At 37.5% G+C, this 27,867-nt stretch overlaps 1 protein-coding gene across 4 annotated transcripts in view; it reads left to right on the top strand.

The window, feature by feature from the left end:
* Positions 1-1,334: 1,334 nt before the first annotated feature.
* Positions 1,335-27,867, top strand: part of SLC25A21 (solute carrier family 25 member 21) — a 501,423-nt gene continuing 474,890 nt past the window's right edge. For all 4 annotated transcript variants that reach the window (XM_082618620.1, XM_082618618.1, XM_082618619.1 and 1 more), the window contains exon 1: positions 1,335-1,415. In XM_082618620.1, coding sequence (XP_082474746.1) covers positions 1,346-1,415 — 70 coding nt within the window. In that variant the 5' untranslated portion in view covers positions 1,335-1,345. The remainder of the gene's footprint in view (positions 1,416-27,867) is intronic.

The raw sequence follows: 27,867 nt of genomic DNA, 5'->3' as shown, positions 1-27,867 counted from the left end.
AAATTAAAACAAAGTATAAAACCAATTATTGTATTTAGTACATTTAATTGGAAATCATATATATTAAGTTGAACCTTATTACATATCGCTGATATTCAATGGCCTTCAAAAATGGCAATTTTATATGGTTCAAACTGAATATGTTTAGTATTAAATACCGTGTTTAAGAAATAATATGATAATAAGGGTTCCAAAGCGTCTCATTCTCCCTTTTACTCCTATCATTTCCTGCCTGTTAGGGGTGTGGCAGGTATTTTTCTAAAATTTGAGAATCTTGTGTCCCTCCTACAGAGTTTTTGCAACTTGTGGTTTAAAAATAGTATAAACTAGTATTTTTGTTTTGCTAACTATCCTAAAGGGCTAGTATGAATAACTAAACGTTTTACAGAGAAGAATATATTGGTAGTTACTTAATGTTCCTTGATTATTTGGGTCAGTGGTTCGCAAACTTTAACATTCATAACGATCACTGGAGAACTTATTAAAACACAGGTTTCTGAGCCCTATATCCAGAGATTCAGATTCAGTAGGTCAGGGCTGGAACATGAATTTACTTTTCTTACAAACGCACACATTACGCTGATGCCCACGGACGTGGGGTATAGATAGAAGAGACTTATTTGTAATAAGGCCTTCTTTTTTTGGTCTTTCAGTAAATAAAACTCAAGTTGATGAGGTATGAGATATATTCCCTTAAGCCAAAACCATTTCTTAGAGAAGTACTATATACAGTAGCTCAATTGTAAGATACCTGTAAATTGGATTTATTTTGACTTAGTTGCTATAGCCCACAATTTCAGGACAGCTAACTCCAAGGAATTTATTCACCTGTCTCTTCTTTAGAAATGCATTGTGTTCTGGCTTTCCAGAGGGCAAGGGTCGCCTGGGCCCTGCCGCTGGAGTTCTAGGCCAGGATCACTTTTTTACTTGCGTTATCAGAGGCAGAGCGGCCAGCTGGACAAACTCTGCAGAAGGCTCCTGATAGGGAAACCCGTGGGCGCCAATCTAGGAGACCAAACCGACCTGCGGCGGTCGACCAACACAATCCCATCTGCGGGTCTTTTCTCCTTCAGGAGCCCAGGGAGCAAAGCGGGGTCGAGAGGGAGCACCTGAAGCAGCGCAACAGGCAGGTCCCGACCCGCCGGAGATCACGCGCGAGTCTGTGGCCCAAACCGCCCGCCGCCTCCGAGCAGTCGCCTGATTGCCGCCCCACAGGGAGCCACTCGGCCCAAGGACTAACCCAGCCCCGGCACTCTCGCTCAGGAGAGGCTCTGCAGGCCGGCATTCAGGCTGGCGAGCTCGCCCACGCATCTCAGCCCAAGCAGTGGTCGTCTGGCTTGCGAAGATGTCGGCCAAGCCCGCTGTCGGCTTCGTGAACGAGGCTTCTCGGCAGATCCTGGCCGGTGGTTCCGCTGGTAAGTCCGCCCCGCCGGGGGCTAGTCGTTTTTCTCTTCGCGTGTTCCGAAAACGTTTCTCAGACAAGTCTCCCCACCGAAGTTTTGCCTTTTTCCTCTGCCTTCCGCGCTCCTGGGGCAGAGTCTGCCGAGCCCGAGCCCGCGGAGCGCGCGAGCAAAGGAGGCCGGGAGCGGGCGGCGGGCGGCGGGTGTCCCAGGTCAAGTCGCCGCAGCGCCCGCGCTGGCCGCTCTCGGGTTCCCCGCCTTCTGTGTTCCTAGCCTGTAAAGCAAGGCAGGCAGCCCGAAGGCCTGCGACTTGGAGGAGGCCTTTTTGCCTGGCTGGCTGTTTTATTTGAAATGATCCAGTTGGCGTCAGACTTAGTTGTGCTATCAGTTGTAGCCTCTTTTTTTCCCGGCTAACTCAGATATTATGTAATTCCTACCTCCCTCGTTAAAGTATGTTACCTCAGGACTCCACAGGTTTTCTTATTGCATGCTATGCTAGCTTGCTTGCAGCTATTCGTGCCTTAGTAAGCATATTAAAATTAAATGAATATATTAACACATGTAAACACCTTTGATATGATAGGTTCACATTAATTTATGGAGAGTTATGCTGTGGGGGAAAAAACCTTTAGGAAGAAATCTGTTATAACTAATCATGGAAATAATGACTAAGTGGCTAGAGAAAGTTACCCACAGGATTATGTTATGTGAACGTATTTTAAAGATATTTTAAAATATAAATTATGAGTTGATTGAAAATTTAATCTTACATACTGTGATGCATTTTTTATTATGAATATATAAAATAATTACTATAATTCACTCATCACCATAAAACATTTTTATAAATGTAACTATTCTCTTAATAAATTATTATGGTAACACTAGTAAATCATATTAAGATGACTAGATGTCTAATGTTTAACTTTGACTAGTAGATTTTATTTTCAAACAAATTTGGAAAAATTATGACTAGTTATCATCATGTCACAAACTCCTTGCATCTAGGAGTACCACAAGCAGCCAGATATATCACTTAACAATCTCTACACTTTCCTAAAGATGACGTCTCATTAATATGGCAATCAAGGCATTCATTTCTTATATGTAATTGTGCTATGTCTATTTGTTGTTATGATGTCAGTGACCCCACTTTCTACTTTTTTAGTTGTTTCCCAGTAGTGATGATGAATTTGCACCAATTTATACACCATTTTGGTCAAATTTCCACAGTCCAAGACTCCGCCAGCTGTCCCTGATTTGGCTTGATTCAGAGTCCATGACCCTGATCAAATAAAACTCAGCTGGCCCAGTAGGGAAATGAAGCTAATTGGTGAACATCCTAACCAATGACTAGTGATTCATAAGTATCTGTATATTGGCTTGGATGATCATTCTGGGTATTAGACACAGCTAAACTCAAGGGATATTAAAAGTAGATCAAACTCTAATCCTACTTACACTGTTTTGTTGGATGATACATATTTGGCATAAATATAATGTGTTTTTCCATCATGTTCTTACAATTGTAACTAATATGAATGAAAATCAGTACATTTATAAGATAAATTAAACATAGCATAGTTGACTTACATATTTAGTACTATGAAGTTACAATTAATAAATGATGAGAGTAATTTGTACTTTCATCATAGTGAAAAAGAGTCATTTTTTTCCCCACTTGGCCAATAACATTTTCATAAAACTTTATATTTATTGGACTTTTATAAGGCAGGCTAATCACATTACATATACTACGTCAAGGGCCAAAAATAAATTAATATATGAGAGGCAGAATTTTAATAAAAACAGAAAATACATTTGAATTGCTAACACTGAAGTTCTGATTACTGATATTGTCATCAAATGCAACACCAGTGTGTGTATGTATTATATGGCCTTTCGATGGTAAAGGTTAGAAATACTTTCTATGACTGTACAGCAGAAGCTAACACAACATTGTAAAGCAACTATACTCCAATAAAAAGTAATAAAAAATACATTCTAGCTTTCTTAAGTGTAAAAAAAAAAAGAAGCTGGAGAGGTTTACTGGAGAAATACTAGAGTATCTCCTGGAATTCAAAGTCTGAAATGCATTCCTGAGAACTGAGTATAATCAGGAGCCGGAGCACTGAGGAGATCTCAGGAAGTGAACTCTTGCCTTTCTTACTTCTTCCCTTGGCCAAATGGTTAAGCATTTCCAAGGCAGCAAGGTGGTGGCTAATAACTGGGTCCCAAGTAATACTTCTGTAGCCATTAGAATGGCTTGTCATACTTCCATAGATTTGCCCAGTGAGGAGTAAACATGACCAAATGGATTCAGACAGTTAATTACTTACACAGACAGCAAAAGCAAGTCATTGTGGTATCAGTTCCCTGTGCCCCTTGTTCTGTAGACAACACTGAACTGAAGAAGCCAGATAACAGATGGTAAGAATGATGGGTCACTCTGTTGTTGAGGAGCCACGTCAGGAACCGCAGCCAAGCAGTTTTATAGACTTACGCTGAAGTCTGCAGCTTTACCCTAAGTGGGAATGAGGTGGAAAGTCTTGTGCTGAACTGAAACTAGGGAGATGGATGAGAAATGGCCTTGTGTCAGTCTTCCACAGGATAACGGGAGAAACAGCCTCCCAACAGCTCCTCACCAGGCTGTTTATCTTCCCTTATGTTAGAAGAAATCACAGGGCATTCTGCTAAGACTCAGGTCAGACTGTGGTCAAGCCTTGCCTACATGGTCTACGTGGAGATGAGCAAGGATGTCAGGGTGCCAAGCTTTGGAGATATTTCCCTGTTCCTTCCTGGTATCTTCATCAGTTTTCTTTCTCACAGATGACTGCTGTTTTCTGCTCTTCAGTTCATGTGTCAGAATGTTGTCCCTAATAGCTTCTGAGCTTACATGCTCTTGACTTCTGTAAAATAAACAAGAGACTAACTTGCTTTTTTTTCAGTCCCGGTGTAAAATGCTGGGGAAGGACTCAAAATAACACAGTATTGGTCAGGGGCCCACCTCTGCACCAATCAGTTGTAGCCAGTGCCCACAGGGAGGGGTGAGGATCTCAGGGGAGATTATTTTCCAAAGAAGCTTAAACACTTCATGAGATGGGCAGTTGGTGTCTTTTATAACGATATATATGTGTCTTTTGTTAAAAGATGGTTTGTAATATTTGCATTTAAGAGACCAAATGATGCACTGGTAGTTGCTTGGGCAATACACATCTAAAGACTAACCTTAAGTTTGTAGCTATAACTATTATATATAGATATTGTTATCAATGGCAACTTTGCTTTATATGATGAAAGCTGTGCTCAAGAGAAGACAATATGTACTGGAGTTTTATAGAGCAGGCTCCTAGTCTGCATTCTTAGCTTCAAGTAATAGCATAAAATTCAGGTGAGTGAGTAGAAGCCAATGATGAGAGCATCAGGAAGATCAACAAGGCCTAATACTGCAGAGGCGGTAAGGATGAGATGGAGAAGAGGCCATTGGATTAGTACTCAAAGTTGGTCCATGGATGAGCAGCAGGGAGGGGCATGGTAGCGCCTGGAAGCTTGTTAAGAATATAGGATCTCAGGCTAAGTTTACTCTAGACCTACCATATCAGAACCTGCATTTTAGGAAGGTCCCCAAGTCACTGGTTTGTACTTTCAAGTTTTAGAAGCACTGAATTAGAAGACCTTTGAGAAAAGAGATTCCATAGAGTGGGAGCCAGATTGCAGAAGGTTGCAAGTTAAATCTTTCTTGGCTTTCATTGCTGACCAGAGAGAGAAGAATGAATTCTGTACTCCTTAATTGCATGCCCTCAATTTAGCTTTCAGACTTATTTTCCTGTCCTCTGCCATACATTCCATTCAGTTTCTGCTCAATAGATATGCTCACTGTACTGGAATGTTGCCTGTGCCTTTCCACCTTTATTCCCAATGCCTAGACTGTCTTCCCCTAATTTTCTCTACCTTTTGAAACCATGCCCATTTTCAAGGCCTGACTTGAAAACCATTTTCTGCATAAATACTCCCAGATCGCCTCTACAGACACACCAGCTTTAACATTCTCATTAACACTGAATGATACAAGTAATAAAAATAACTGACATTTATGGAGTAAATACTAAGTGCCATACCCAGTTCTAAGCTTTACATGTATCAACATTTTAAATCCTCACCACACCTCCAGGATGAAGAAACTGATACCCAGAGGGCCTAATGAACTTGCCTGTGGTTGCACAAGCATGCAATCATTTATATAGGAACAGGCTACAAGAGGGACTAGGAAAATATTATTCCCATTGGCAGATATTTTTAGAAGTTGGAGAGATCAAGTCTACTATCCTTTACCATCTCTCTATCTTTTATTAGTTTACATCCCTTAAAACAACTTTTATCTACAAATACAATCCTTACGGTCTTTTTGCATAATACTATCTTGCTCTCTCCAGATAATTCCATGTGTGGGCACAATATTTGCATTTAGTGAAAAGGAAATTCTCAATCCATTTAGCGCCTCTATGTACAGTTGGGCAGATTGTGAACTGAAAAAGGGCTCTGGCCACTTGAGCAAGTGGGAGCTGAAATCTAGTCCATGCACTGATTCATAATCTATGTATCCTAGAGCAGAGATGAGTCCACCTTGGGGAGAAGGGAAACCTTTTTCTACTTCTTGAAAAGACACTAAATGGATTGGCAGCAAACCTGACAGCAACACTGACAGAATTCCCCCAAGCTTGCTAGAGCTCCCAAGATCCCTGGGCCTCAGCATCCTCCAGGTCCCACATCATTTTGTTGTCTGCTCTCAGTGGGGCTCTGGCTCTGGCTCCCAGAGGTTTCCCTTTTATGCACATCTCTTCCTTTAGCCAGGAGCATGGCTCCACCTCAGACCCTCCCATTCTCCCTAATGACCAATTTGGGCTCTTCCATGTGTTTCCAAAGCTCACGGGGTTCTTATTTCCCATGTCATGTAGGAGCCTCTTAGGCCCGCGCAAATGGGTATTCTCCCCAAGTTCTCATAGGGCTCTGGCACTCAACTTCAGAAATCTCCCTGGGTCTCTGACGAAGTCCCCTTGACCCCCTGAGAGATGCTGCTTTTGCCCAGTCCTGTCAGGCTCCCTCCCAAGGGCACACCTAGGCCCTGTCCACGTGGAATTTTCTCCACAGTGGCATCGCTAGGACCCTCCCCCTCCTGCCTCCCAAAATCTTGCACTCATATTCCTTGATGTCTGCAAGTCCCACTCAGAATTCTTCTTAGGGCATTTCTTCTCCATCTGTCTTATACATGATCACCATGCTGGCAGGACACTGATTTATTTCCCAAAATTTCCAGGCCATTGTTTCTTCCTCTCCAGCCCCATCCTAATCCCCCGTATCTTGTAGGCAAACACCCTACCACATCTTCAATCACTGTTTTTATTTTGTCCATCTGGCTGGAGATGTCTTAGTCAAATTGTTTAGTCAAAGTATTCTGAAAAGTTTTCCAGTTTTGCACTAAACGCAGTTCAATTACTTTGTATAGTTTATCTCATTAATCATCTTCAAGGGATCAAATGAGAAAGTGAAATGAAAGACTTTCTGGAGGAGGAAAACTTGGGATTAATGGATAGGCTGCTGGGAGATTAACTATTGAGAGTACATGTAAAATGTACATTATATTGATGGGAGAGAATCCAAGGCTTTCAGCCTAAAAAGGTCACTAAAAAGGTATAGGATAATTTTAAATCTTATTTTCTAAACTCCTGATCTTATATATCTTATGTCACTTTATTTTTACAAGATTTCTACCTTTTCTTACTCTAACCCAAAATAGTTAAAGTACGGTTAAAAGAAATGCATTAATAGGCAGAATGTATGCCAGTAGTTCTCTGGATTTTAATTTGGACTTGGTAATAAAAGGCTGATGCACCGGAGGGTAATCAAGGTTAAAATTTTGATCAAGGAAAATTCTTTTTCAGAATGCGTGCAAAGGGGACACGCACGTGATTTGGATAAATGGCACCTTTGGAAATTCAGGATTTGGCAAACTGCATTTGTTTGATAATAAATAGCAGGTTGTAGTGAAACAGGTGAGCCTTTATGACACATCAAAGGGAGGCTGGAACCCATCATCTGGGTAATTAGGGAGGAAAAATTCCCTTTATTTCAACCCCATAGGAGGAAGCAACTCTATTGATCAAGTTAATTATGAAATACCTTTAAAGGATGTGTTTTAATTGAAATATAGTCTTGTTTCTCTCAAAGAAAATCTAGTTCTCAAAAATATGAATTTAAGAACAAATAAAATATGAATTAAATAAGGACATGTCAAAGGATTTATTTTACTGTCCTTCACTGAAACATGTTTTAAAAGTGTAAATATAGTATGTGGGCACATGATTCAACTGATATAATAACATAAAACAACTTTTACACATTTTAGGAACACCTTGTTCAACCAGCCCTTCCTCACTTCCCTACTCTCTGGCCCTGTGCCCCACCACTGTCTTGACTACAACATCTCAGACCATTGAGAATCTGGTGTTTTAGGTATGGCACCATAGGTGCTCAGAAATGTTTGTTGACTGTACTAATGAATAAATATCAGAAGCCCAACCCACAGAATATTATTCTTAGGGTCCTACTCTGAAGAAAGAAAAGTACTCTGGGGTTCTAGTCATCAGACAACTGATACTTGCAACAATATTTTCCTTCAACAATGTTTTATTTTATTGTAATCATTTAAGAAATGACGTGAAAACATTCAAGTCTGTAATCTCTGCCACCTTCTGAGTGAGAGGCCCATGATCACTTTTAAAATTTATGTATCATCTTTCGTTCCAGGACCCCAAACTGAAAAGAGATGCACCAATCATTTTCAAACATCTTTATGATTTACGTATGTGGTATCTTAAAATGACAATGAATGAAACCAGGTTAAGGGACTTCTACAGGATTCTTTATAATTGTTCCAGACTTTAACTCATTTTTCTTACCAATTTTCTTTTCCTTTTGCTTTTAAATTATTATGTTTGTCAATTATTTCCATACTTTGATGTGATCATGGTTTATACACCTTGTAAATATTATTTTTTTAAAAAAATTTATTGGAGTATAGTTCCTTTACAATGTTGTGTTAATTTCTACTGTACAGCAAAGTGAATCAGCTATACGTATACATATATCCCCTCTTTTTTGGATTTCCTTCCCATTTAGTCACCACAGAGCATTGAGTAGAGTTCCCTGTGCTATACAGTAAGTTCTCATTAGTGATCTATTTTATATATAGTATCAATAGTGTATATATATCAATCCTAGTCTCCCAATTCATCCCACCCCCACCTTTCCCCCTTGGTTTCCATATGTTTGTTCTCTACGTCTGTGTCTCTATTTCTGCTTTGCCTATAAGATCATTTATACTATTTTTCTAGATTCCCCATATATGCATTAATATACGATAATTTGTTTTTCTCTTTCTGACTTACTTCACTCTGTATTACAGTCTCTAGGTCCATCCATGTCTCTACAAATGACCCACTTTTGTTCCTTTTTATGGCTGAGTAATATTCCATTGTATATATGTATCACATCTGCTTTATCCATTCCTCTGTTGATGGACATTTAGATTGCTTCCATGTCCTGGCTGTTATAAATAGTGCTACAATGAACATTGCGGTGCGTGTGTCTTTTTGAATGATGGCTTTCTCTGGGTATATGCCCAGGAGTGGGATTGCTGGGTCATATGGTAGTTCTGTCACCTTGTAGATATTCTAGTAGGTCTGTATCTTTTGAATGTTATTGACAGTCCCTGTATATTAGTTTGTTAGGGCTGTCTGAACAATGTACCACAAACTGGGTGGCATAAAACAACAGGAATTCATTGTCTCACAGTTCTGGAGGTTAGAAGTCTGAAATCAAAGTGTGGGCAGGGCTGGTTCCTTCCAAATCTGTTGTATGCTTCTCACCTAGCTTCTGGCAGTTGCCCACAATCCTTGTGTTCTTTGGCTGTTATCACATGGCTTTCTCTCCCTATTTGCCTCTGTGTCTGTATCCAAATTTCCCTCTTCTTATAAGAACACTGCTTATTGGATTAGGGCCCACTCCAGTCTGGTATGACCTCATCTTAACTTGATTATGTTTGCAAAGACCCTATTTCCAAATAAGGTCACATTCTCAGGTACCAGGGGTTAGGACTTGTACATATATTTTGTGGGGGATACAATTCAACCCACAACAGGCACTTCATTTTATTTTTCTCTTCATATTGTGTTTCTCAAATTCACAGTCCGTATCTCAAGCTATGGTCCTGTGTTTCTCTTCCTTTCATTGTCAACCTTTGTGAAAAGTTCCCTACTCAGTTTTCAACCTACTCTAATTGGCATATCTGCCTTTACCTTTTTGCTGAAACTGTTAACTACTGGTTTTCATTCCTAATTTTACCTAATCTTGGTGAAATTTCACATCTGTAACCAATTTTTCTCTTTAAAGTTGTCTCTGCTGTTGATTTTCACCCCCTTCTCCATGTATGATCACTCTTTTACTGTCTTCTTTGCTGGTTCTTCTTCTTTCCCTTCCCTTAAAAATTGATGTTCTGCAGGGTTCCAAGTTCTCTACCCATCCCCACTCTGCTGTCTCTGTGCTCTCTGGCTTCAGTATTATCCACGTGCAGGTAACCCCCCGATCTATATTTCCAACTCTTCTGTGCCCCGAAGACTTGAATTTCTAAATTATACAGTAAAAATTATGTGGAAATCAAGAGTCATGTGGATTCTAATGATTTAAAAAAATATTTCGGAGGTAAATTTTGAAACTGATGTTAGATCCTCAGATACCAGTTTCTCTTTGTTACATAGCTGTGCTCATCCTTATTTTGAGTTCAGTTTTTCTCATTCATTCTTTTTGTTATCTTAAGAAGTTGCAAATGAACTTCTCTGGGTGTTTGTTTGGGTTGGATGGATCCTACCTAATTATTTAGTCAATAATTACAATAAGACAACAGGAAATGATAAGATAAATCTAAAGTGCTAACACTTATTGAATGACTACTATGTGTAAAGCACCTTACTTTGCTTATATCATCAATATTAATTTGTAATTTCTTGAGGATGAGGAAAGTGAAGCTTAGAGAAATTAAGTAACTTGCTCGAGGTCAGTGACAGAGCCTGGGCTCAAACTCTGTTCTCTTTGCTTTCAAAGCTTTACTCTTACCCACTATCCCACCTTGCCTTGTATAATAGTATGCAGAATGATGTATCAGGTTAGCAGCCCCCATACAGAATACCGCCCTTGTAAGACCTCTTTTTTTTCTGGTTGGGTTAAATATTGTAGCTGCTCTGGAAACTTGAGTACTGATGAACAAACAGGGTCTACCCTTGGTGCAACTGGCCATTTCTTGTTTTTGCCAGATCTTTAAGTGTCAGCCACAGCACTGGTATGAAATTCTCCATATTACCCAGCAGGGGGCTCTGTCAGCATCTACAGGGCTACATCTTTTCTGCCAGCCCCTACAGGCAATTGATTATGAACAAGCTGAGCCTCAGTCCTCAGGTGATTGTTCATCGAACCCTTATACAATTAGGTAAGGCACTGGAATGACTCACTGAGCCGACTGGACAAGCTAATCTGTGACAAAGGAGGACATTTAAGTTGCATAAAAAATTGATTTGTCTTGAGCCTTTTAATTTGTATGAGTCTGGTAGCTTTAGGTTAGATGCAAGGGTGAATTGAGTTGAATGTCTGTAAAAACTAGAATGGACTATTGTAGGGAGAAGATATAACTTTGGAGAAAGAATAATTAAATATATGTTTCAATAGGATTGAATGACACCTAAAATAGAATTGTGACCAAAAAGTTTTACATTGTGTGTGTATGTGAGAGAGAGAGAAGACATGCCAATGTCCTAATATTTCTTGAAAAGTGACCTATATTTATGAATCATCAAGTCTACCCAAATCAGAATAATGCAATTATGTGAAACTTTGGTTTTAGTTCTTGTTCCTGTGGCTGTTGTTGTTATTATTACAATCATTATTTTGGAGAATGGTTGTAGAGATAGAGTAAAATGCTTTGGAGAGATTTAAGAACGAACAGGGTTATTCTGGAACTTTCTTCTAGGCTAGTACATTTGGTTAGCTACTGTATCACAGTGGGCAGTAACATCTAAGAACTTCATTTTGTACTTGGGCAGACCTATAGATGGTGCTGTCTTCCTATAATTTTGGTGATTTGCTCAAGAAAAAAAAAAAGGGAAAAGCTTTCTGATGACAGAGTTAGATGTAGAAGTGTCTTGACTTTTAATTAGATTCCACCATTGTAAAACATTTGGAACAGGTGCCTTACATAGATTATAGAGGATTACACACTTGAAAAATGTAGAGGACTGTACTTTCAGAATTAATTTTTCCATTTAATTATAGTTCTTAGCTATATATGGAAAAGTAGGTTGCTATATATAAGAGGGGTGGAAGAAAGTAGTGCTTCCATCTATTGCCATAATGTGGTGCTTTTGAATTTAGGGTCCTCGATCAAATAACTATTGTTGATAAGCTTAACATAAATGTCATATTAGTTGCTTGTAGGTCTTGGAGATTACCTTGTGAAAACAGAACTCCTAGATTCCATAATTCTGTTTCTCTAAATTCTCAGGGTTAGAGTGTGTGTTACACTAAAAGTAAATGATAAGCTTCTGTGAGCAGGATCTAGAGTGCCAAATGCATAGTTGTTTTTATTTATCTATCTGAGGCTGCCACTCAAAATGCCGTTTCTTGTTTTAATCTAATGGGATTTAACGTGAGAAAGTGAGAGAGATGTATGAAGAATATAGTTTTCTTTTTTTTTTAATTTAAAACTTTTATTTATTTATTTTTGGCTGCACTGGTTCTTCGTTGCTGTGTGTGGGCTTTCTCTAGCTGTGGTGAGCGGGAGCTACTCTTTGTTGCGGTGCGCGGGCTTCTCATTGCGGTGGCTTCTCTTGTTGCGAAGCACAGGCTTTAGGCATGCAGGCTCAGTACTTGTGGCTCGCAGACTCTAGAGCACAGGCTCAGTAGTTACGGCACATGGGTTTAGCTGCTCCGCGGCATGTGGGATCTTTCAGGACCAGGGCTTTAACCCGTGTCCCCTGCATTGGTAGGCGGATTCTTAACCACTGCGCCACCAGGGAAGCCCCTATATTTTTCTTAAACATAACTTCCAAACAGGAAATTATCTTTCTTTAGATTAATAGTATACAGTGTGTTGTGGAGTTAATGGGAAATACCAGTAAGTCCTTTTTGCTGTAAGTGAACCTTTAACCACAAGATGGCAGTATAACTTTCCCATGTCTTTTAAGCTATTTCTAAAATGATTACTAAATTAAACAAATTATTTTTAATGAGAAATGTATACAATTATGAAATTTTAGGAAAAAAATAAAGAAGATGAATATTAGAAGTACCAAAGACTCTAGCGATTTTTTTTGACTGAGCAGTTTTCATTGCACTAAACATGTTTATTTTATATTCTTTTAAGTTGAAAGTAGGAATGTGATGATATCAAAATTGTAAGGCATATCAGCAACTTTCCTTTACAGTGCAACATAGTCTTGTGTTTGCCTGATAATGCATCAAGAAATGATAAGACTTTTTTGTATCCTTCATGTTTTCATGAAGATCTGCCTTGGCCTGTACCTTCTATTCTTTCAAGAACACATATGCTGGAGATTAGAAGGCCAACAGAGAAGCAAAGAAAGGAAAGAAAAGAAAGAAAAGTAGAGATACTGGCACCTAAGTTATTAAAAAAAAAAAAAAAGTGCCAGCGGTGATGAAGTCTAGTGACCCTTGCTGGATTTATATATTCTGTGGTTTAAAAATGTATCATCTTTCCATTCAGCATTGGGTATTTAAATAGCCATTATCCAGTAGTATCTGTATTTTTAATGTTTTTATTGGTATGTTTATATATTACATAGTATTACATTTCGCTCTACATGGATGCTTTTCACAATTACTTTAGTATTTTTTTAAGTTTTGTGATTAATTTAAAAGATTACACTGGATCTATCTCTTGTTTTTTATTTTTTATTATTTTATTTTATTTTTGCAGTACTTGGGCCTCTCACTGTTGTGGCCTCTCCCGTTGTGGAGCACAGGCTCCAGACGTGCAGGCTCAGCGGCCATGGCTCACGGGCCTAGCCGCTCCGCGGCATGTGGGATCTTCCCGGACTGGGGCACGAACCCATGTCCCCTGCATCGGCAGGCGGACTCTCAACCACTGCGCCACCAGGGAAGCCCCTATCTCTTGTTTTTTAAATCTTGAGAAGAGTGAGCCCCTTTTAGGTGGAGAACAAGTCTTATTTATTTTGTATCTCTAGGCCCAGCACAGTGCTTAGAATGTAGTAGCCACTCAGTAAATCTATTTTTATTTAAATTGCATTTGCCGCAAAGCAATACAGTTCTGCTGAGACCTATTTTGCTTTTGTGCCCCTGCCTAACCAGCCCTCAGTGTGGCAGAAAAGACCTTTTAGTTTAGAAGCCAAGTACTTTGAATTTTTCGTAGCACCTTGTTTTGCCAGTGGTGAGGGAATGTTCCTTGTAGGAGTGATAGTTTCTCAGAACAGCACTGAAAATAAGACTTTTATTTTTTGATCAAAGGTGTCTAAATGAAAATGGTCCTATGCTAAACAGTATGATTTGCTTTCTATAATGGGATATTTGACATCTAATCAATGTAAGATGCACAGTTGCTGCTTATGTGCAGCTATACACAGAAATATTTTATATTGTAAACTCAACAAGGAAGTCTGTTACTTTCCATTATTTACATAAGTTATAAATGGATGACAAGTTTTTTTGTGGGCAAGTTAAAAATTTTTAAAAAAGACAGTTACCATGTATGGAAGAACATGTAAGACAAATATATAAGAAAAAAGAGGAATGCAGTTATCATGTTTGAGAAAATATAGAGTTTCATGTAATACCTTAAATGTGTAGGTCATGTTCCAAAAATTTGTAGTTTCAGGTTAAGTTTTTGCAATCAGGGTGCATTTTCTTCTAGAACAATGTTATGAAATTTGTAGGTGAGCTGCAAAAATCTTTTTTTTAACCTGTATTAAGTGTGAAATATCACTAATAGGAGCCCTGAACTCCCAGGACATTTAGGACTCTTAAGACCAAGTATAGGATCCTGTGCCCTTCTGAGGTTAGCTTCCTTGGAGGGTTCAAGGGCTGTAAGCAATGGGGAGTGAGAGTGAGACATTTATATGTGGAGATAGCCTGGTGGCATCTCCTTAGCAATGAGACAGAAATGTGCCAGCAGCCAAGAGGGAAAGGGTGCCAGCAGGATAAGGAGGGCCCTTTGAATGCGGCTTCACATTCACAGAGGACCTTGTAAATTTAAACTTTTGGCACTTCTTTCAAATAAAGCTAGACATAAAGTCATAGCTTTTGTCATTGCAACTGTGTGTTTTAAAAGCATTACTATGTGAAATTTAGGCATTTAAAATAAGCTACATGTTAATAACTCTATTAGTTGGCATTTCTTTACTTTTTAATAGAGGAAATTGAGTCTCAAAAAAAAAAAGGAAGATCTTAGGTCTCTTTCAACCTCTGAGAAACTGTGGTCTTAAGGGACAAGGGCAAATGGGTTCTAGAGGTTCTCACTCCATTTATTTCTGGACATATTTGTGCAATGAATAAATGGATGGATGGATGGATTTTGAATAGTCAGACAGCAGAGGAGGACCAAAGGGGAAGTACAAACCAAAGAACTGTAATATAGGAAGCATCAAGGTTGGAGAAAATGAGGGCTGTGGTGGTCATTAGTATGTATAAGTTGTTAGGAAATTAATTATTTCTGCATTGGAAAATGTCTGCATTTTTTGTTATGATTTGTGCAGTCTATATGAACTTATGTATTCTTGCATTTGAATGAACGTGAGGGAAGTCATACTTTTATTTTTATTTATTTATTTATTTATTTTTTTTTGCGGTATGCGGGCCTCTCACTGTTGTGGCCTCTCCCGTTGCGGAGCACAGGCTCCGGATGCGCAGGCCCAGCGGCCATGGCTCACAGGCCCAGCCGCTCCGCGGCATATGGGATCCTCCCAGACCGGGGCACGAACCCGTATCCCCTGCATCGGCAGGCGGACTCTCAACCACTGCGCCACCAGGGAGGCCCTGCGCCACCAGGGAGGCCCATACTTTTAATATATACTTTATTAACATTGCATAGCCGGAAAAATAGCCATATATTAAATTAAAAGAAAAATCCTAGTTTTTACATTTTATTGATCTGTAACATTGACATGTTTATTTAAATGTAAGAATTCATAATACTAATCGTTAAATAAGCTTGATGTAGAACAATGACAGATACTAAAACATGTTCTTATTTCTCTCAGTAGACAATAAGCTCCCTGAGGATAAGAATCTTGGACTGTTTGGTATCCTGCTATATCCCGAGGGCCTAAAACAAAATCTGGTACAGGATAGGTACTCAGTAAACATTTGCTGAATGAATAGATGACTGAATGAATGAATGTCACATTTATTTTGGTTTTCAATTTTGAATGTTAATTAATTTGAAAAATTCTAAACCTTTCATGGAGACACTAGAGCATATATTGCCTCCTAAATGACCTGAAGGAGTTGGTCCAGTTCCCGCCAGGCCCAGTACATGTCATTGATGCTGAGGAGAATCATTGCTGCTCTCCTGCCACCAAAGTGAGACATTACCCCAGGAACCACGTACTGCTTAAGTTGCACTATTCCATTTTATTCCTAACAGCTGCAAAGGAAGAAAAAGAAAATCCAAAGAGGCTTAGTTTTCCTGCCCTGATTGTTCTAAGTAGGAGTCAATCTTGGAGGGATTTTAATCCTAAGTACTGTAAGTCCCATTGATTCTGCGAATGGATGTGTGTCTGGATCTTGACTGTGCATGGGTGTAGACCTGTTTCTTCCCAATACCTGGTTTCTCAGGAATGATTATAACAAGGGTAGACTGATTGTTGAGTTGTTTACTATTTGGATGTTGGTTTATTTTCTCAAACTCAAAGCCCTGTGTGTTAGTTGTGTTTTCTTCCAGTCAGTCTTTCTGCTTGTCCCATGTTCCCTCAAGAACTGCCAAGTCACCCCCACCATCATTGCAGACACAGAGAGATGCATGTAGTTACATGACAGGGGACTTCTTTAGTGGGGTCAGAGCAACCTAATCTTTATTTTCTCTTCTGGTCTATTAAGTTTCTACTCTGGTATCCCAAAGAGTTATTTAACACATTCGTGTGTGTGTGTCTGTATATGAAATATATTTATATATATGAAAACATTGATCTACCTTACTTTTGTTATTGGATCTTTGTTTTGGAATTACATTGTTTTCCAAAGATAGTTACACAGATGGCAAACTTTTGAGTGCACCTTGGGAGCTAAGCAATGAAACAGGTACAACTGAGATCAACAAATTAGAAAATAGGACATCCCATCAAGAGGCATCCATGTTTTAATAGTGAACTTTACCTTACAAAGAGAGTAGAGGTAGTACCAGAAGGTGGTGTCCTGTGGGGATTCTGATGCTTTACCACCTGGCATTAGATCCCAACTCGGATGCTCACTAGATGTGTTACCATGGGCAGGCAGTTTAACATGACTGTGCTTCCTCCATAAAATATGGAGACATTGCAATCTGCTTCATAAGGCTGTTGGAAGGGTCAGATGGGTTGATATGTATAAAGTGCTTGTAAATGTGCCTAGTAAGTGTAGTTGTTATTGATGGGGAGGGAACACATAGAAGTATTTAGGCATATTCCAAGCATTTTAGAAAATCTTCATAGATGAGTGACACAGTATATGAATATAAGGTAACTGTAATTCTGTTCTACAATTTATAATGTAAACTCTATTTTTCTGTTTACCTTTTTGAAACCTAATCTTATTTTTGCTTAACTTGACTGATTTGGGGTGGTAGAGTCTTGTTTTGTTCTCAAACCTGGATATCATTACTATAATCCTATTTTTCATCAGATGAAGTGGTCTTTTTATTCCCCAAATGGAGTCGTTAGGTTGCTTCTGGAAATCTTTTTTCCAGTATTCCACAGTGAGCCTAGAGGAGTGATTCTCAATTCACAGCCCAGTGGTCACCCTGTCAAATAACTTGGGGTATGCCCTTATCCCAAGGCTTACTTTTTTAAAGGAGAAGGGTATTTATATTTCTGTAGTTATTCTATTATATTTTTCATTCGTAATAACTTTTCGTATCTTAAAATTGTATAGTAACGTTTGGAGTAAATTTTATCAAGCATCATTAATCAAGACAAGTAATAAAGACCTTGTCTTTAGTGTAGTTATTTCTACATCCCACCCAGAGATAAAGAGACCACCTGATCAACAGCTACTGATTTATAGGTTAACTAGGTTCTGTTAGTCTTTTTCCCAGGCAAAATTATTACCCAAGTTTGTGATTAACTGTCTGTCCTCTTCTCATTAGTTTCTGTATCTTTTTCCAATCACTCAACTCCAAGGTTCAGTGCTCTCATTCAGGGCCTGTCCAGGGCTTCCCATCAAAGGCCCCATGTTTTTTGACTCTCATCAATAGTGGCTTAATCTGACTTTTTAAAACCCTGATTTTATTCTAGGAAAATTTTATTCTAGTAGCTAAATTGATAAATTTAATTAATTGTACTTTGTTCCATGGGATAGTCTCCAAACTGCGCCTTTCACCCCAAAAACATTTAACTTATGGTAGGCCAAGCAGGAAAAAGGTTTTGAACCACCTATAAAATAAACCCACCCCATCTGCTTTGTCACCCCAAGTGTTGGAGAAAGCATAGAAGGTGCCTTTCATGGAACCCCAAGTATCTGATCCTTGATACTAATGGTTATGAAATTATCAGTCAAATGCCTTCTCTTTTCAACCTGGTTTCTTCCAAAAAACAACACACACACACACACACATGCAAATGAACATGCACATCAAAATACTTTCTAGCTGGGCTTTAAGCAGTTCTATTATTTACACACTGACATTATTATTATTTACTGTGTATACAGTCTGCTTTTCAAAAATATTTTTTGAATTAGTTCTCCCCAATGTTCATGAATTCATTCAGAAAATATTTCTTATATATACCAGGCCCTGTGATAACAGGTACATGTGGCTGATCTGATTTTAACTATGATGAATGTGCAGCATAGAAAGGGTGGTAACAGTTAACTGAGTCCATTTGCCAAAAGGCCGGTGCTTAGTTCACCAAGCTTCACTAAAATTTGATATTTTGCTTTCGCAAGCTGGTTAGAAGAATTGCATAAAAATACTGCCAACTTTTGTCCCTTTTTATCCAAACTTTTTTAACTTGAAAAAGGAATTTCACTGTGTAAAACTTTCCATTATAAGGCCACCTGTAAACTTAAAATAGTCAAACTGTTTTTTCAGCTGCCTTCAGCTCTGTTTCTCAACTGACTAATACTGACAGATAAAGATGGCTTTCCCCTGAGAAGGATTGTTTTGTTTGTGGTTATTCTGTCAATACCAGGAGGAACAGCTCCCCTGATCTGTAGGGAATGCAGAGATGCAGTTTACAGACGGAATCATATGCTGACTAGCAACTGAAAAATAATAGTCAAATAATGATTTCATTGTTCCTTCCTGTGTCCATGACAACTGAGAGATATGCAGCAGATCAGGACACTGCCTGGGAGTGTTTTTGTTTGTTTGTTTGTTTGTTTGTTTTTGCCTCAAATACTACAATTTTGAGAAAGTTTGCAATTTATTCTGACAATCAAGCTAAGGAGAAAAATGGACATTTTCAATATCTTGTTAAGTTTAGTGTTTTTATATCCCTGCAGGTAATTCTTCGGTTCTTTCTGTTCACTAGCACTCTGACTTGCCCCTTTAAAAGATCTGGTTTATGGCGTGGTTTCCACCATGAGGGTAGCTCCTTCTCTGGACTTGGAGGTGGAGAGAGCTGTCTTTGAGTCCTCTGTCAGCCAATTAACAGTGGTAGAACCTTGGGAGAGCTTCTTAATCTTTTTAATCTTCACGTCCTTATTCATAAAGTAGGAATCAATAACAGAATCTTTCCCCATAAGGTTGTTGTGAGTTAAATGAGATAATGCACATAAAGGCTTCGCCTGCTACTTGGCACAAGGAAGCACCCCGTAATTTGGTGTTTGTTGCTGTTATTAGTAATCTCCCCTACAAGACTATAAACTTCCAAAGCAGTGATTCTCAGCCTTGAGTGCACATTAGAGTCACCTGCGTAAATTTAAAATCTCTGATGCCAGGGCCACACCCAAGATCGACTAAATTAGCATCTTTGGGGGTTGGGTCCAGGACTTAGCATTTTAAAAATTGCTTCAGCTGATTCCAATGTGCAGCCAAAATTGAGAAATACTGTCCCTGAAGATGGGGACTGTGTCATATTAAAGCACTCAGATGAATATGTATGAAAATCTTGCTTATGTGGATATTTTGAAAAATAAAAATCAGTATGATCTAGAAGAAAAAAAGGGACACATAGTACTTTGCATATTTTGAGTAACTGAATAGGGAAAAGCCAAATCAAATGATTTTTCAAGGAGCCACTTACTATCAACATCATAGTAGAGCAAATCTACAAAGAAAGAAATGGAAACTTATAAAATGTGTAGGAACCCAAAGCTTGAATGTGAGAAAGTTATACAAATGGAAACTATAGTAAAGCAAAATTATTTTTATATTTCAGTGTTTTTTAAAAAATTGAATTAACTGACAGCAATGATCATAAAGATAAATCTGTGCTATTTTAACACAAAGGTCAGTATAAATTCCCACTTAGGTCATATTTGTGTTTGTTTAAATCTTGGGGAAAACCACTGGCAATAGAAGAATCATACTTTTATCATTGCTTATGCTGAATCAACATCTTTAGGCATCTATTATAGTATCAAACCTTTTGGAATGGGAAGGCTAATATCCAGGATAAACTCATTTGTATTAACTATATAAGAAGCCTGAATTTTTTCCCGGTAATTGAAAAGACATTAATAAGTTTTCAACATCTTATAAAGTTAAACAAAATGATACAATACAAATTTTCCCAAGGGATTTCTTAGCCCCCAGTTTTTAAACTGTACTTCCAAAGTGAATTTCTCTTTATTTTGACATATCACGTTATTTTGGTAAACAAATTATCTTAATTTTAACCTTCTTCAAAAGAATGTCCTTTAATAGATACTTTGTCTCACATTCAGTATCTGTTTCTCTGTGTATACAGTTTTAACCTACATATATTGTTGAGAATCATCATAATAATTACACTTGTTTACTACTGTTAGTTTCTGGGATACTTTTTTATGTATGTTCTCGTTCAGTTTTCACAATACTTCAGTGAGGGTGCAGGTTAAGAATTATCCTCATTTCATAGGTGGGAAAACTAAGACAGTTTATTAGTAGGCTGTTTCAATTGAACCAGGGTACAAATTCTTGGTTTTTTAGATGTTCCTTTCATTAACTAATTCATGCATTGACCAAGCATTATCAAGCTGTAGGTATGTGTCTTATGCAGCTCTAGGCAGTGGGCATCCAAGATGAGTAAGACACACTTCTTGCTTTTAAGGCGTTCCATACACAGTGTCACAAATGCATTTTAAAGTTCTTAGCCGGTAGCTATCAAGGCAGAATACATGACCTGAAATTACCATGGCCAAAGCTATCAGTTCTTCTGAGACGTAGGCAGGAAGAAGAAAAGAATTGTGGGAGTTCTAAAATCCATAACTACCACCTTCTACAGTTAGATTTTGTCACAGCCTATATTAGATGCAAGATCAGCCTGGACATTAATATCCCTTATATCCCTTGTGCCTGAATTTTCTGGTGATTTCTGCTACATTAGGGAATGCTACAGTGTTTTTCTAAGAATGTATTATTCAATGATGCTTTAATTTGCCTTCTCCAGCTTTTCGACTCCTAACGTTTATTTTAGTTTTGGCAGAAACTGTTTTGAAGATGAAGCATTTTGGTTTATTTTTAATGCTAATTCATCTCAAGTATTTAGCTGGTTTTTGAAGTAATCCTGTTGCTGAATTAAAATACTCTTACTAGAAACAAATTCTGCAGTAAGGTATAGAGTTTGTTTTAATTAAACTGTCCTTAAAATACATCAATTTTTTGCTAATTATAAAGTCTTGAAGGGAAATTATTGCCTTAACTGTCTTTTGTAATTAGCCATGTTCATTTTATTTTAAGCCATAAAGCATGAGTCAATTAAATGGATAGAACTATTTTAGTCCTTGTGGAGGATTCATAGTTGCCCTAAAGGAAGAAAAGTTCAGAAGAATATTGTTAGTTTTTCAGTTACTGAGTGGAAACATTTTGTCTTGAAAGTTTTCCTTGAATATTTTGCAATTAAAAATACATGAAGAGATAAAGGAATAGTGTATAATGTTGAAAAGTTAAAATATAAGTATTGTTAAACAGCAAATAAATGAAATACACCTCTTACTCTTGTAAGAAACTATTTTAACTTAATGTCAATAAAATTTAAATTAGTTCAGACTTTTCTTATTAGAATAAATGTTTCCTTTTAAAATGCATGATAATCATAATCAAGACAAAATTTGTCCTGTTATTTATTTTCAAAATGATTGTACATGTTTAGCAGACTTTTGATTTAAATCCCCAGTGATATATTGGAGACAGATGTTTAGATGACCTCATGTTTAAAGTAATGTTATATTTGGACACAAGATTAAATTTTCCTTAAAATCTTTCCTTATAAGTTAAACTGTGTGGTAGTATACAAAAACTAATCAATGATTTGCAATGGATTAATGCAGTTCCTGTATTTTAAATAAAATTTTCTATCTTTTATGGAATTCTACATAGTACAAAAGAGCTGATTATGAAACAGCTGTTTACAAATGAAAATACTGTTTTTGGCTGGTCAGCTAAATGGGAAACAGATTTGAAAAGTTCCATGAATTTGAATGCAAATTTACCATATCATTTATACTGAACCAAGGAACATTGGTAAAAGACTGCAACAATAGTTTACCAAAAAAAATTCAGTTGAAGACTGTTTCGTAGAATATTATATAAACATTTAAAATAGTTTTTCCTTTTTCAAAATCAAAATTATATTGAATACTTATGAAAATCAATATACCTATAATATGTAGCTAGTATTTTGGGAAGGTTTTGAAGGAACTCATAAACAATATTTAACATTTCAATGAAGAGAAATTAGCAGAGGGAGCTATTAGGAATGTATAGACTATTGAGTAGAGTGAAATAGATAAAAGATAAGAGATATTGTTGAAAGACAATAAAGTAATGTGTGTGACAAATATGTTTAAGGCAGAGCTGTTTAGGTATAAGCATATTGTCATTTTCATCAGCAGCTAGCATGTTATCCTGGAAATCACATTGCTGTGGAAATTATAATTTAAAAAACATGGTCTGCAGTGAAAACCTTTACATTTCCCCTCAAATTTTAAACAGTCATTAAGAATTATTTATTTTGGAAATTATTTTACATACAGTTAAATAAGATTTAAAGGTCTTATCATATGAATTTTGAATATGACTCCTTTGAATGCCAAAGTACATAATTTACTTGAGGTAGTTCATGAGTTAAAACTTCTAGGAGAACTATTGTTTGTTTCTTTTTCTTTATCTCTTCTATTGTTTTTATGCTTGTCTCAGTTTTCTGTCATTGAGATCATGTTTCTTCAGTAGCTTTTTAAAAATCACATGGGGAATAAATGCCTTCTCGTGTTTGTGGGGGGGATATTACATCTGGTTCTGTTGTCACTATAACAGAGTGGCTGTTAATTCCCTAAATGGTTGATAATCACTCGAGAGACAGCAAATGGAATATGTGCAAACTATTTTATACATTTATTTATTTATTTATTTATTTATGGCTGCGTTGGGTCTTTGTTGCTGCGCACGGGCTTTCTCTAGTTGCGGTGAGTGGGGGTTATTCTTCGTTGCGGTGCATGGACTTCTCATTGCGGTGGCTTCTCTTGTTGCGGAGCATGGGCTCCAGGCATGAGGGCTTCAGTAGTTGAGGCGCATGGGCTTAGTTGCTCCACAGCATGTGGGATCTTCCCTGACCAGGGCTCGAACCCGTGTTCCCTGCATTGGCAGGCAGATTCTTAACCACCGGACCACCAGGGAAGTCCCTGTGCAAACAATTTTAAGAAACAAGTTTTTGGGCAAAATGAAGGCAAGAAGAATCTAGGAATGCAAGCAACATAAGAAAAGCACTTAAAAATAAAAGACTACTATATTGACATTGATGAATAATGTCCATGGAAAAATAATGGAGGATTCATCTTTATCATACTTGAATTGTTTTCTACATATTCTATTGAGTGTCAGTAGTTAATGAATACCTGTACAATGAATTCATTTGCATATAGACATGCTAAATGGTAGTAGACTATAAGTTTTAAAGAAGGGTCAATGCCTGTGGACCCTTTAATGATATATCCTTTGCTTTTGAGAAGAGCAGATATAATTGCCACTTCCTAGATAAGGCAGACTACATGGTAGTGTTGGCTTATATCACATCACCCCATTCTTTTCGGCTTTATTTGTGATTCTGTAATGTAGTGATGTATAAAAATCAGGCAGCTGGCATCTCAAATGAAGATGCATTTGAGAGCCATTAAAAGAGGTTTTCTTATTTACTTATATTTCAGCCTAATGTCTTCACACACTTGACATAAATAGTAAGAATGTTTTAAAGAAAATCAGCTGATATCTATGCCTGTAACAAGAAACTAAAATTGGGATTTTTTTGTCTATGGGCAAAATTTAATTTTGGAAAGAAATGTAAATTATACAGATGAATGAATAGTAATACTTAAACATAAATGTAACATTTTAATACTGGTATTTAAAAATTCATGCCATATTGATTTTTGCCAAATGCATAATGTCATGTATCCACTATTACAGAATTATACAGATAGTTTCACTGACCTAAAAATCCCTTGTGTTCCACCACAACACCTGACAACCATGACCTTTTTACTGTCTCTATAGTTTTTCCTTTTCCAGAATGTCTTGTAGTTGGAATCATACAGTATGTAGACTTTTCAGACTGGCTTCTTTCACTAAGCAATATACATTTAAGGTTTCCCATGTCTTTTCATGGCTGGATACCATTCCATTGTATGGGATGTATTCAGTACCACAATTTGTCAGTTTACCTGTTGAAGGACATCTTGGTTGCTTTCAAGTTTTAACAATTATGAATAAAGCTCCTGTAAATAGTTTTATTTTTTATTAAAATATGGTTGATGTACATAGCCACTGTTGTATTTATTTATTTATTTTTGGCTCTGGCGTGTGGCATGCAGGATCTTAGTTCCCCAGCCAGGGATGGAACCCATGCCCCCTGCATTGGAAGCGTGGAGTCTTAACCACTAGACCACCAGGGAAGTCCCAAAGCTGCTGTAAATAATTGTGTGCAGATTTCTGTGGATATAAGTTTTCAACTCATTTGGGTTAAATACCTAGGAGTGTGATTTCTGAATCATTGAAATATTTTTAAATGAACTTAACTGTAACAATGTCTCTGGTATATAAGAATATCCATATGTTTATTTTTATTTTTAATTAAATTAAGTAATTAATTTTTTAAAAATTATTTTTTATTGAAATATAGTTGATTTACAATGTTTCAGTTGTATAGCAAAGTGATTCAGTTATACACATATATATTCTTTTTAAAAAATTCTTTTCCATTTAGGTCATTACAAGATATTGAATATAGTCTCCTGTGCTATACAGTAGGTCCTTATTGTTTATCTATTTTATATGTAGTAGTGTGTATCTGTTAATCCCAATTTATCCCCTACCCTTGGTAATCATAAGTTTGTTTTCTATGTCAGTGAGTGTATTTCTGTTTTGTAAATAAGTTCCTTTGTATCATTTTTTTTAGATTCTACATATAAGTGATATCATATGATATTTGTCTTTCCCTGTCTTCACTTAGTATGGTAATCTCTAGGTGCATCCATGTTGCTGCAAATAGCATTATTTCATTCTTTTTTATGGTTGAGTAATATTCCATTGTGGTACATATATACATATATATATATATATATGTACACATCTTCTTTATCCATTCATCTGTTGATGGGCACTTGGGTTGCTTCCATGTCTTGGCTATTGTAAATATGCTGCTATGAACATTGAGGAAGGATATATATATCTTTAGATAATAGTAGGAGAGGCAAAAATATGTTTCCTGGATTCATACAGTTGAATTCTAGATAAATAAATATTCACCTTCTGTTTCTTCCTATATAGTATACATAGGCATGAAAAGGTATTCAAATCCATGTTTGTTTATTTTTGATGAGATTTCAAGGTGAGATAAACTCATAATTTGATAAGACCATTACAGTTAATACTCGAGGATGGGTCATCTCAAAGACAGTAGAAAACATAGCATGTAAAAGATGACTACTAGAATACAGTCAGGAGATTGCAGTGTCTCCCTAGGTTTGTTTGAAGGTCTGTTTCTAAGTTAGTTGTACTAGAATTTGGTTCTGTGCTAGGTATCATTCAAAACCTTTGGTTAGATATACATCCTTCTACTTGCCCTGAACAACCAAGGACTTTTTAAGCTATGGCAGATAATATCAATACAGATATTCAAGATGGACTAGTCATTGAACTATCACAACTATATAAATGATATAACAATAGTTATTATCATAGTGCCTAACGTTTAGTGAGCACTTACTATGTGCCAGGTACTGTTCTGAGACTAGAGCAGAACCAGGTTTTGTGGGATCTGTCAACAACTTCATTTTACAAATAAGGAAACTGAGGAAGAGAGAAAGTTAAGTAACACTTGCTCATGTTGTAAGTGGCAGCACTGGAATGCAAACCCAGATGGTCTGGTTCCAGAGCTCTCACTCAAAAGCATAAAACATTACTATTTTACCTATTAAACTAAATTATTAAATTATGTGCAGAAAGAGTTAAGTATACTTTTTGGATCAGTGAAGAGGGTGCTATAAGATTCAAACTTGGAGAAGACTTTCAACTGGGATAGAGGAGATCCAATAAAAATGATGTTGAGTAAATTTGCCAAGGGACAAAAGGACAGGAATTATGGAAGAGAAATCTGTCTCTTCCATAATATAAAACTTGATTATGAATCTCCCTTTCAAGGGAATTATTTGGTAACTCCCTGTACTTAGATATTTTTTCTGGACTATTCAGTTTTCAACCTCAGAACATAAAGAGTAATCTAAGGAGTCAGTGTACTACAGTGGAAGTTCTGAATGTCAGGATGCTTGATTTTTAGTAATAATTCTGCCATTGAGGACCTCAGGAAAATTATTTTACCTAAGGGCCCTCTTAATTCTAGGACTGAACTTTGAAAATTTTAAAACTTGAACATTTTTTCACATAAATTAAAGTTGGATTTGGTGTGAAACCCATCACAGGGAATAAAGTTTACTTCATACTTTGTGTGTGTGTGTGTGTGGTACGTGGGCCTCTCACTGTTGTGGTCTCTCCCGTTGTGGAGCACAGGCTCCGGACGCGCAGGCTTAGTGTCCATGGCTCATGGGCCCAGCTGCTCCGTGGCATGTGGGATCTTCCCGGACTGGGGCAAGAACCCGCGTCCCCTGCATCGGCAGGCGGACTCTCAACCACTGTGCCACCAGGGAAGCCCTATTTCATCTTTTAATTTTTCTAGTACTACCTATGATACATCAATCTTCAAATCTCCCAAGCACAAAAACATTGGGTTATTTTGATCTTTATTCTGCTTTGTGTACCCCTCATCAAAACTGTCACTCATCTCTCTGGCCTACCTCCTTCTCTCTATTTTGACCACCATTGTTTTGGTTTCTTATAGTTTCTTGGCCAGATGACCTCAAGAATTATTTAGCTTCCTGGGTCAAATTTCTCAGGTCTTAATAAACATTGAGTGTATTGAGTATCTGCCTGGTGCCAGGTGCTAAGCTTGGACATGAGAAGACAACACGGAATAAAGTGGGTCATGGGCCTGGAGGAGTCCACCTGTACTGTGAGACCCAAAAGAGGGAGCCAGGAACAATTTTACTGATGAAGTAAATAATTGTGTTGGGTATTGAAAGGTGAGTAGGAGTTTTCTGAGTGAACAAGGACGTTCTAGGCAGAGGATGTATCAGTTGCAGTGGCATGGAAGCTTGAAGAATCAAATGGACTTAGTGGTGGATTGGAATGGGAAGTTGAGTGAGAAAAAGCCTCACGGTTATAGACTGGGTGAAGCTGATGTCTGATGCCTTTGAGCATGATAAGGGGTATTAGAAGAGGAGCTCAGCAATAGTGAGCTATGTTTCATGTATGTGAGGTTTGAATTATTCAGTAGGTGGTTGGAAAATAGATGGGCTGTCTATGAAGTTTTGAGAGTCATCAGCATATTTATTAGTGATTCTTACATTGTGTGTATGTTGGGATAGGTTATGTGTATCAGGACCACCTGAGGTGTTTAAAAAGTACATCTCTACCTGAGATACTTAAACATTCCCCTCTCCACAC

The sequence above is a fragment of the Mesoplodon mirus genome, assembly GCF_964341445.2.
Source record: "Mesoplodon mirus genome assembly, chromosome: 4".
Lineage (NCBI taxonomy): Eukaryota > Metazoa > Chordata > Mammalia > Artiodactyla > Ziphiidae > Mesoplodon > Mesoplodon mirus.
This window is presented reverse-complemented; position numbering and strand designations above follow the sequence as displayed.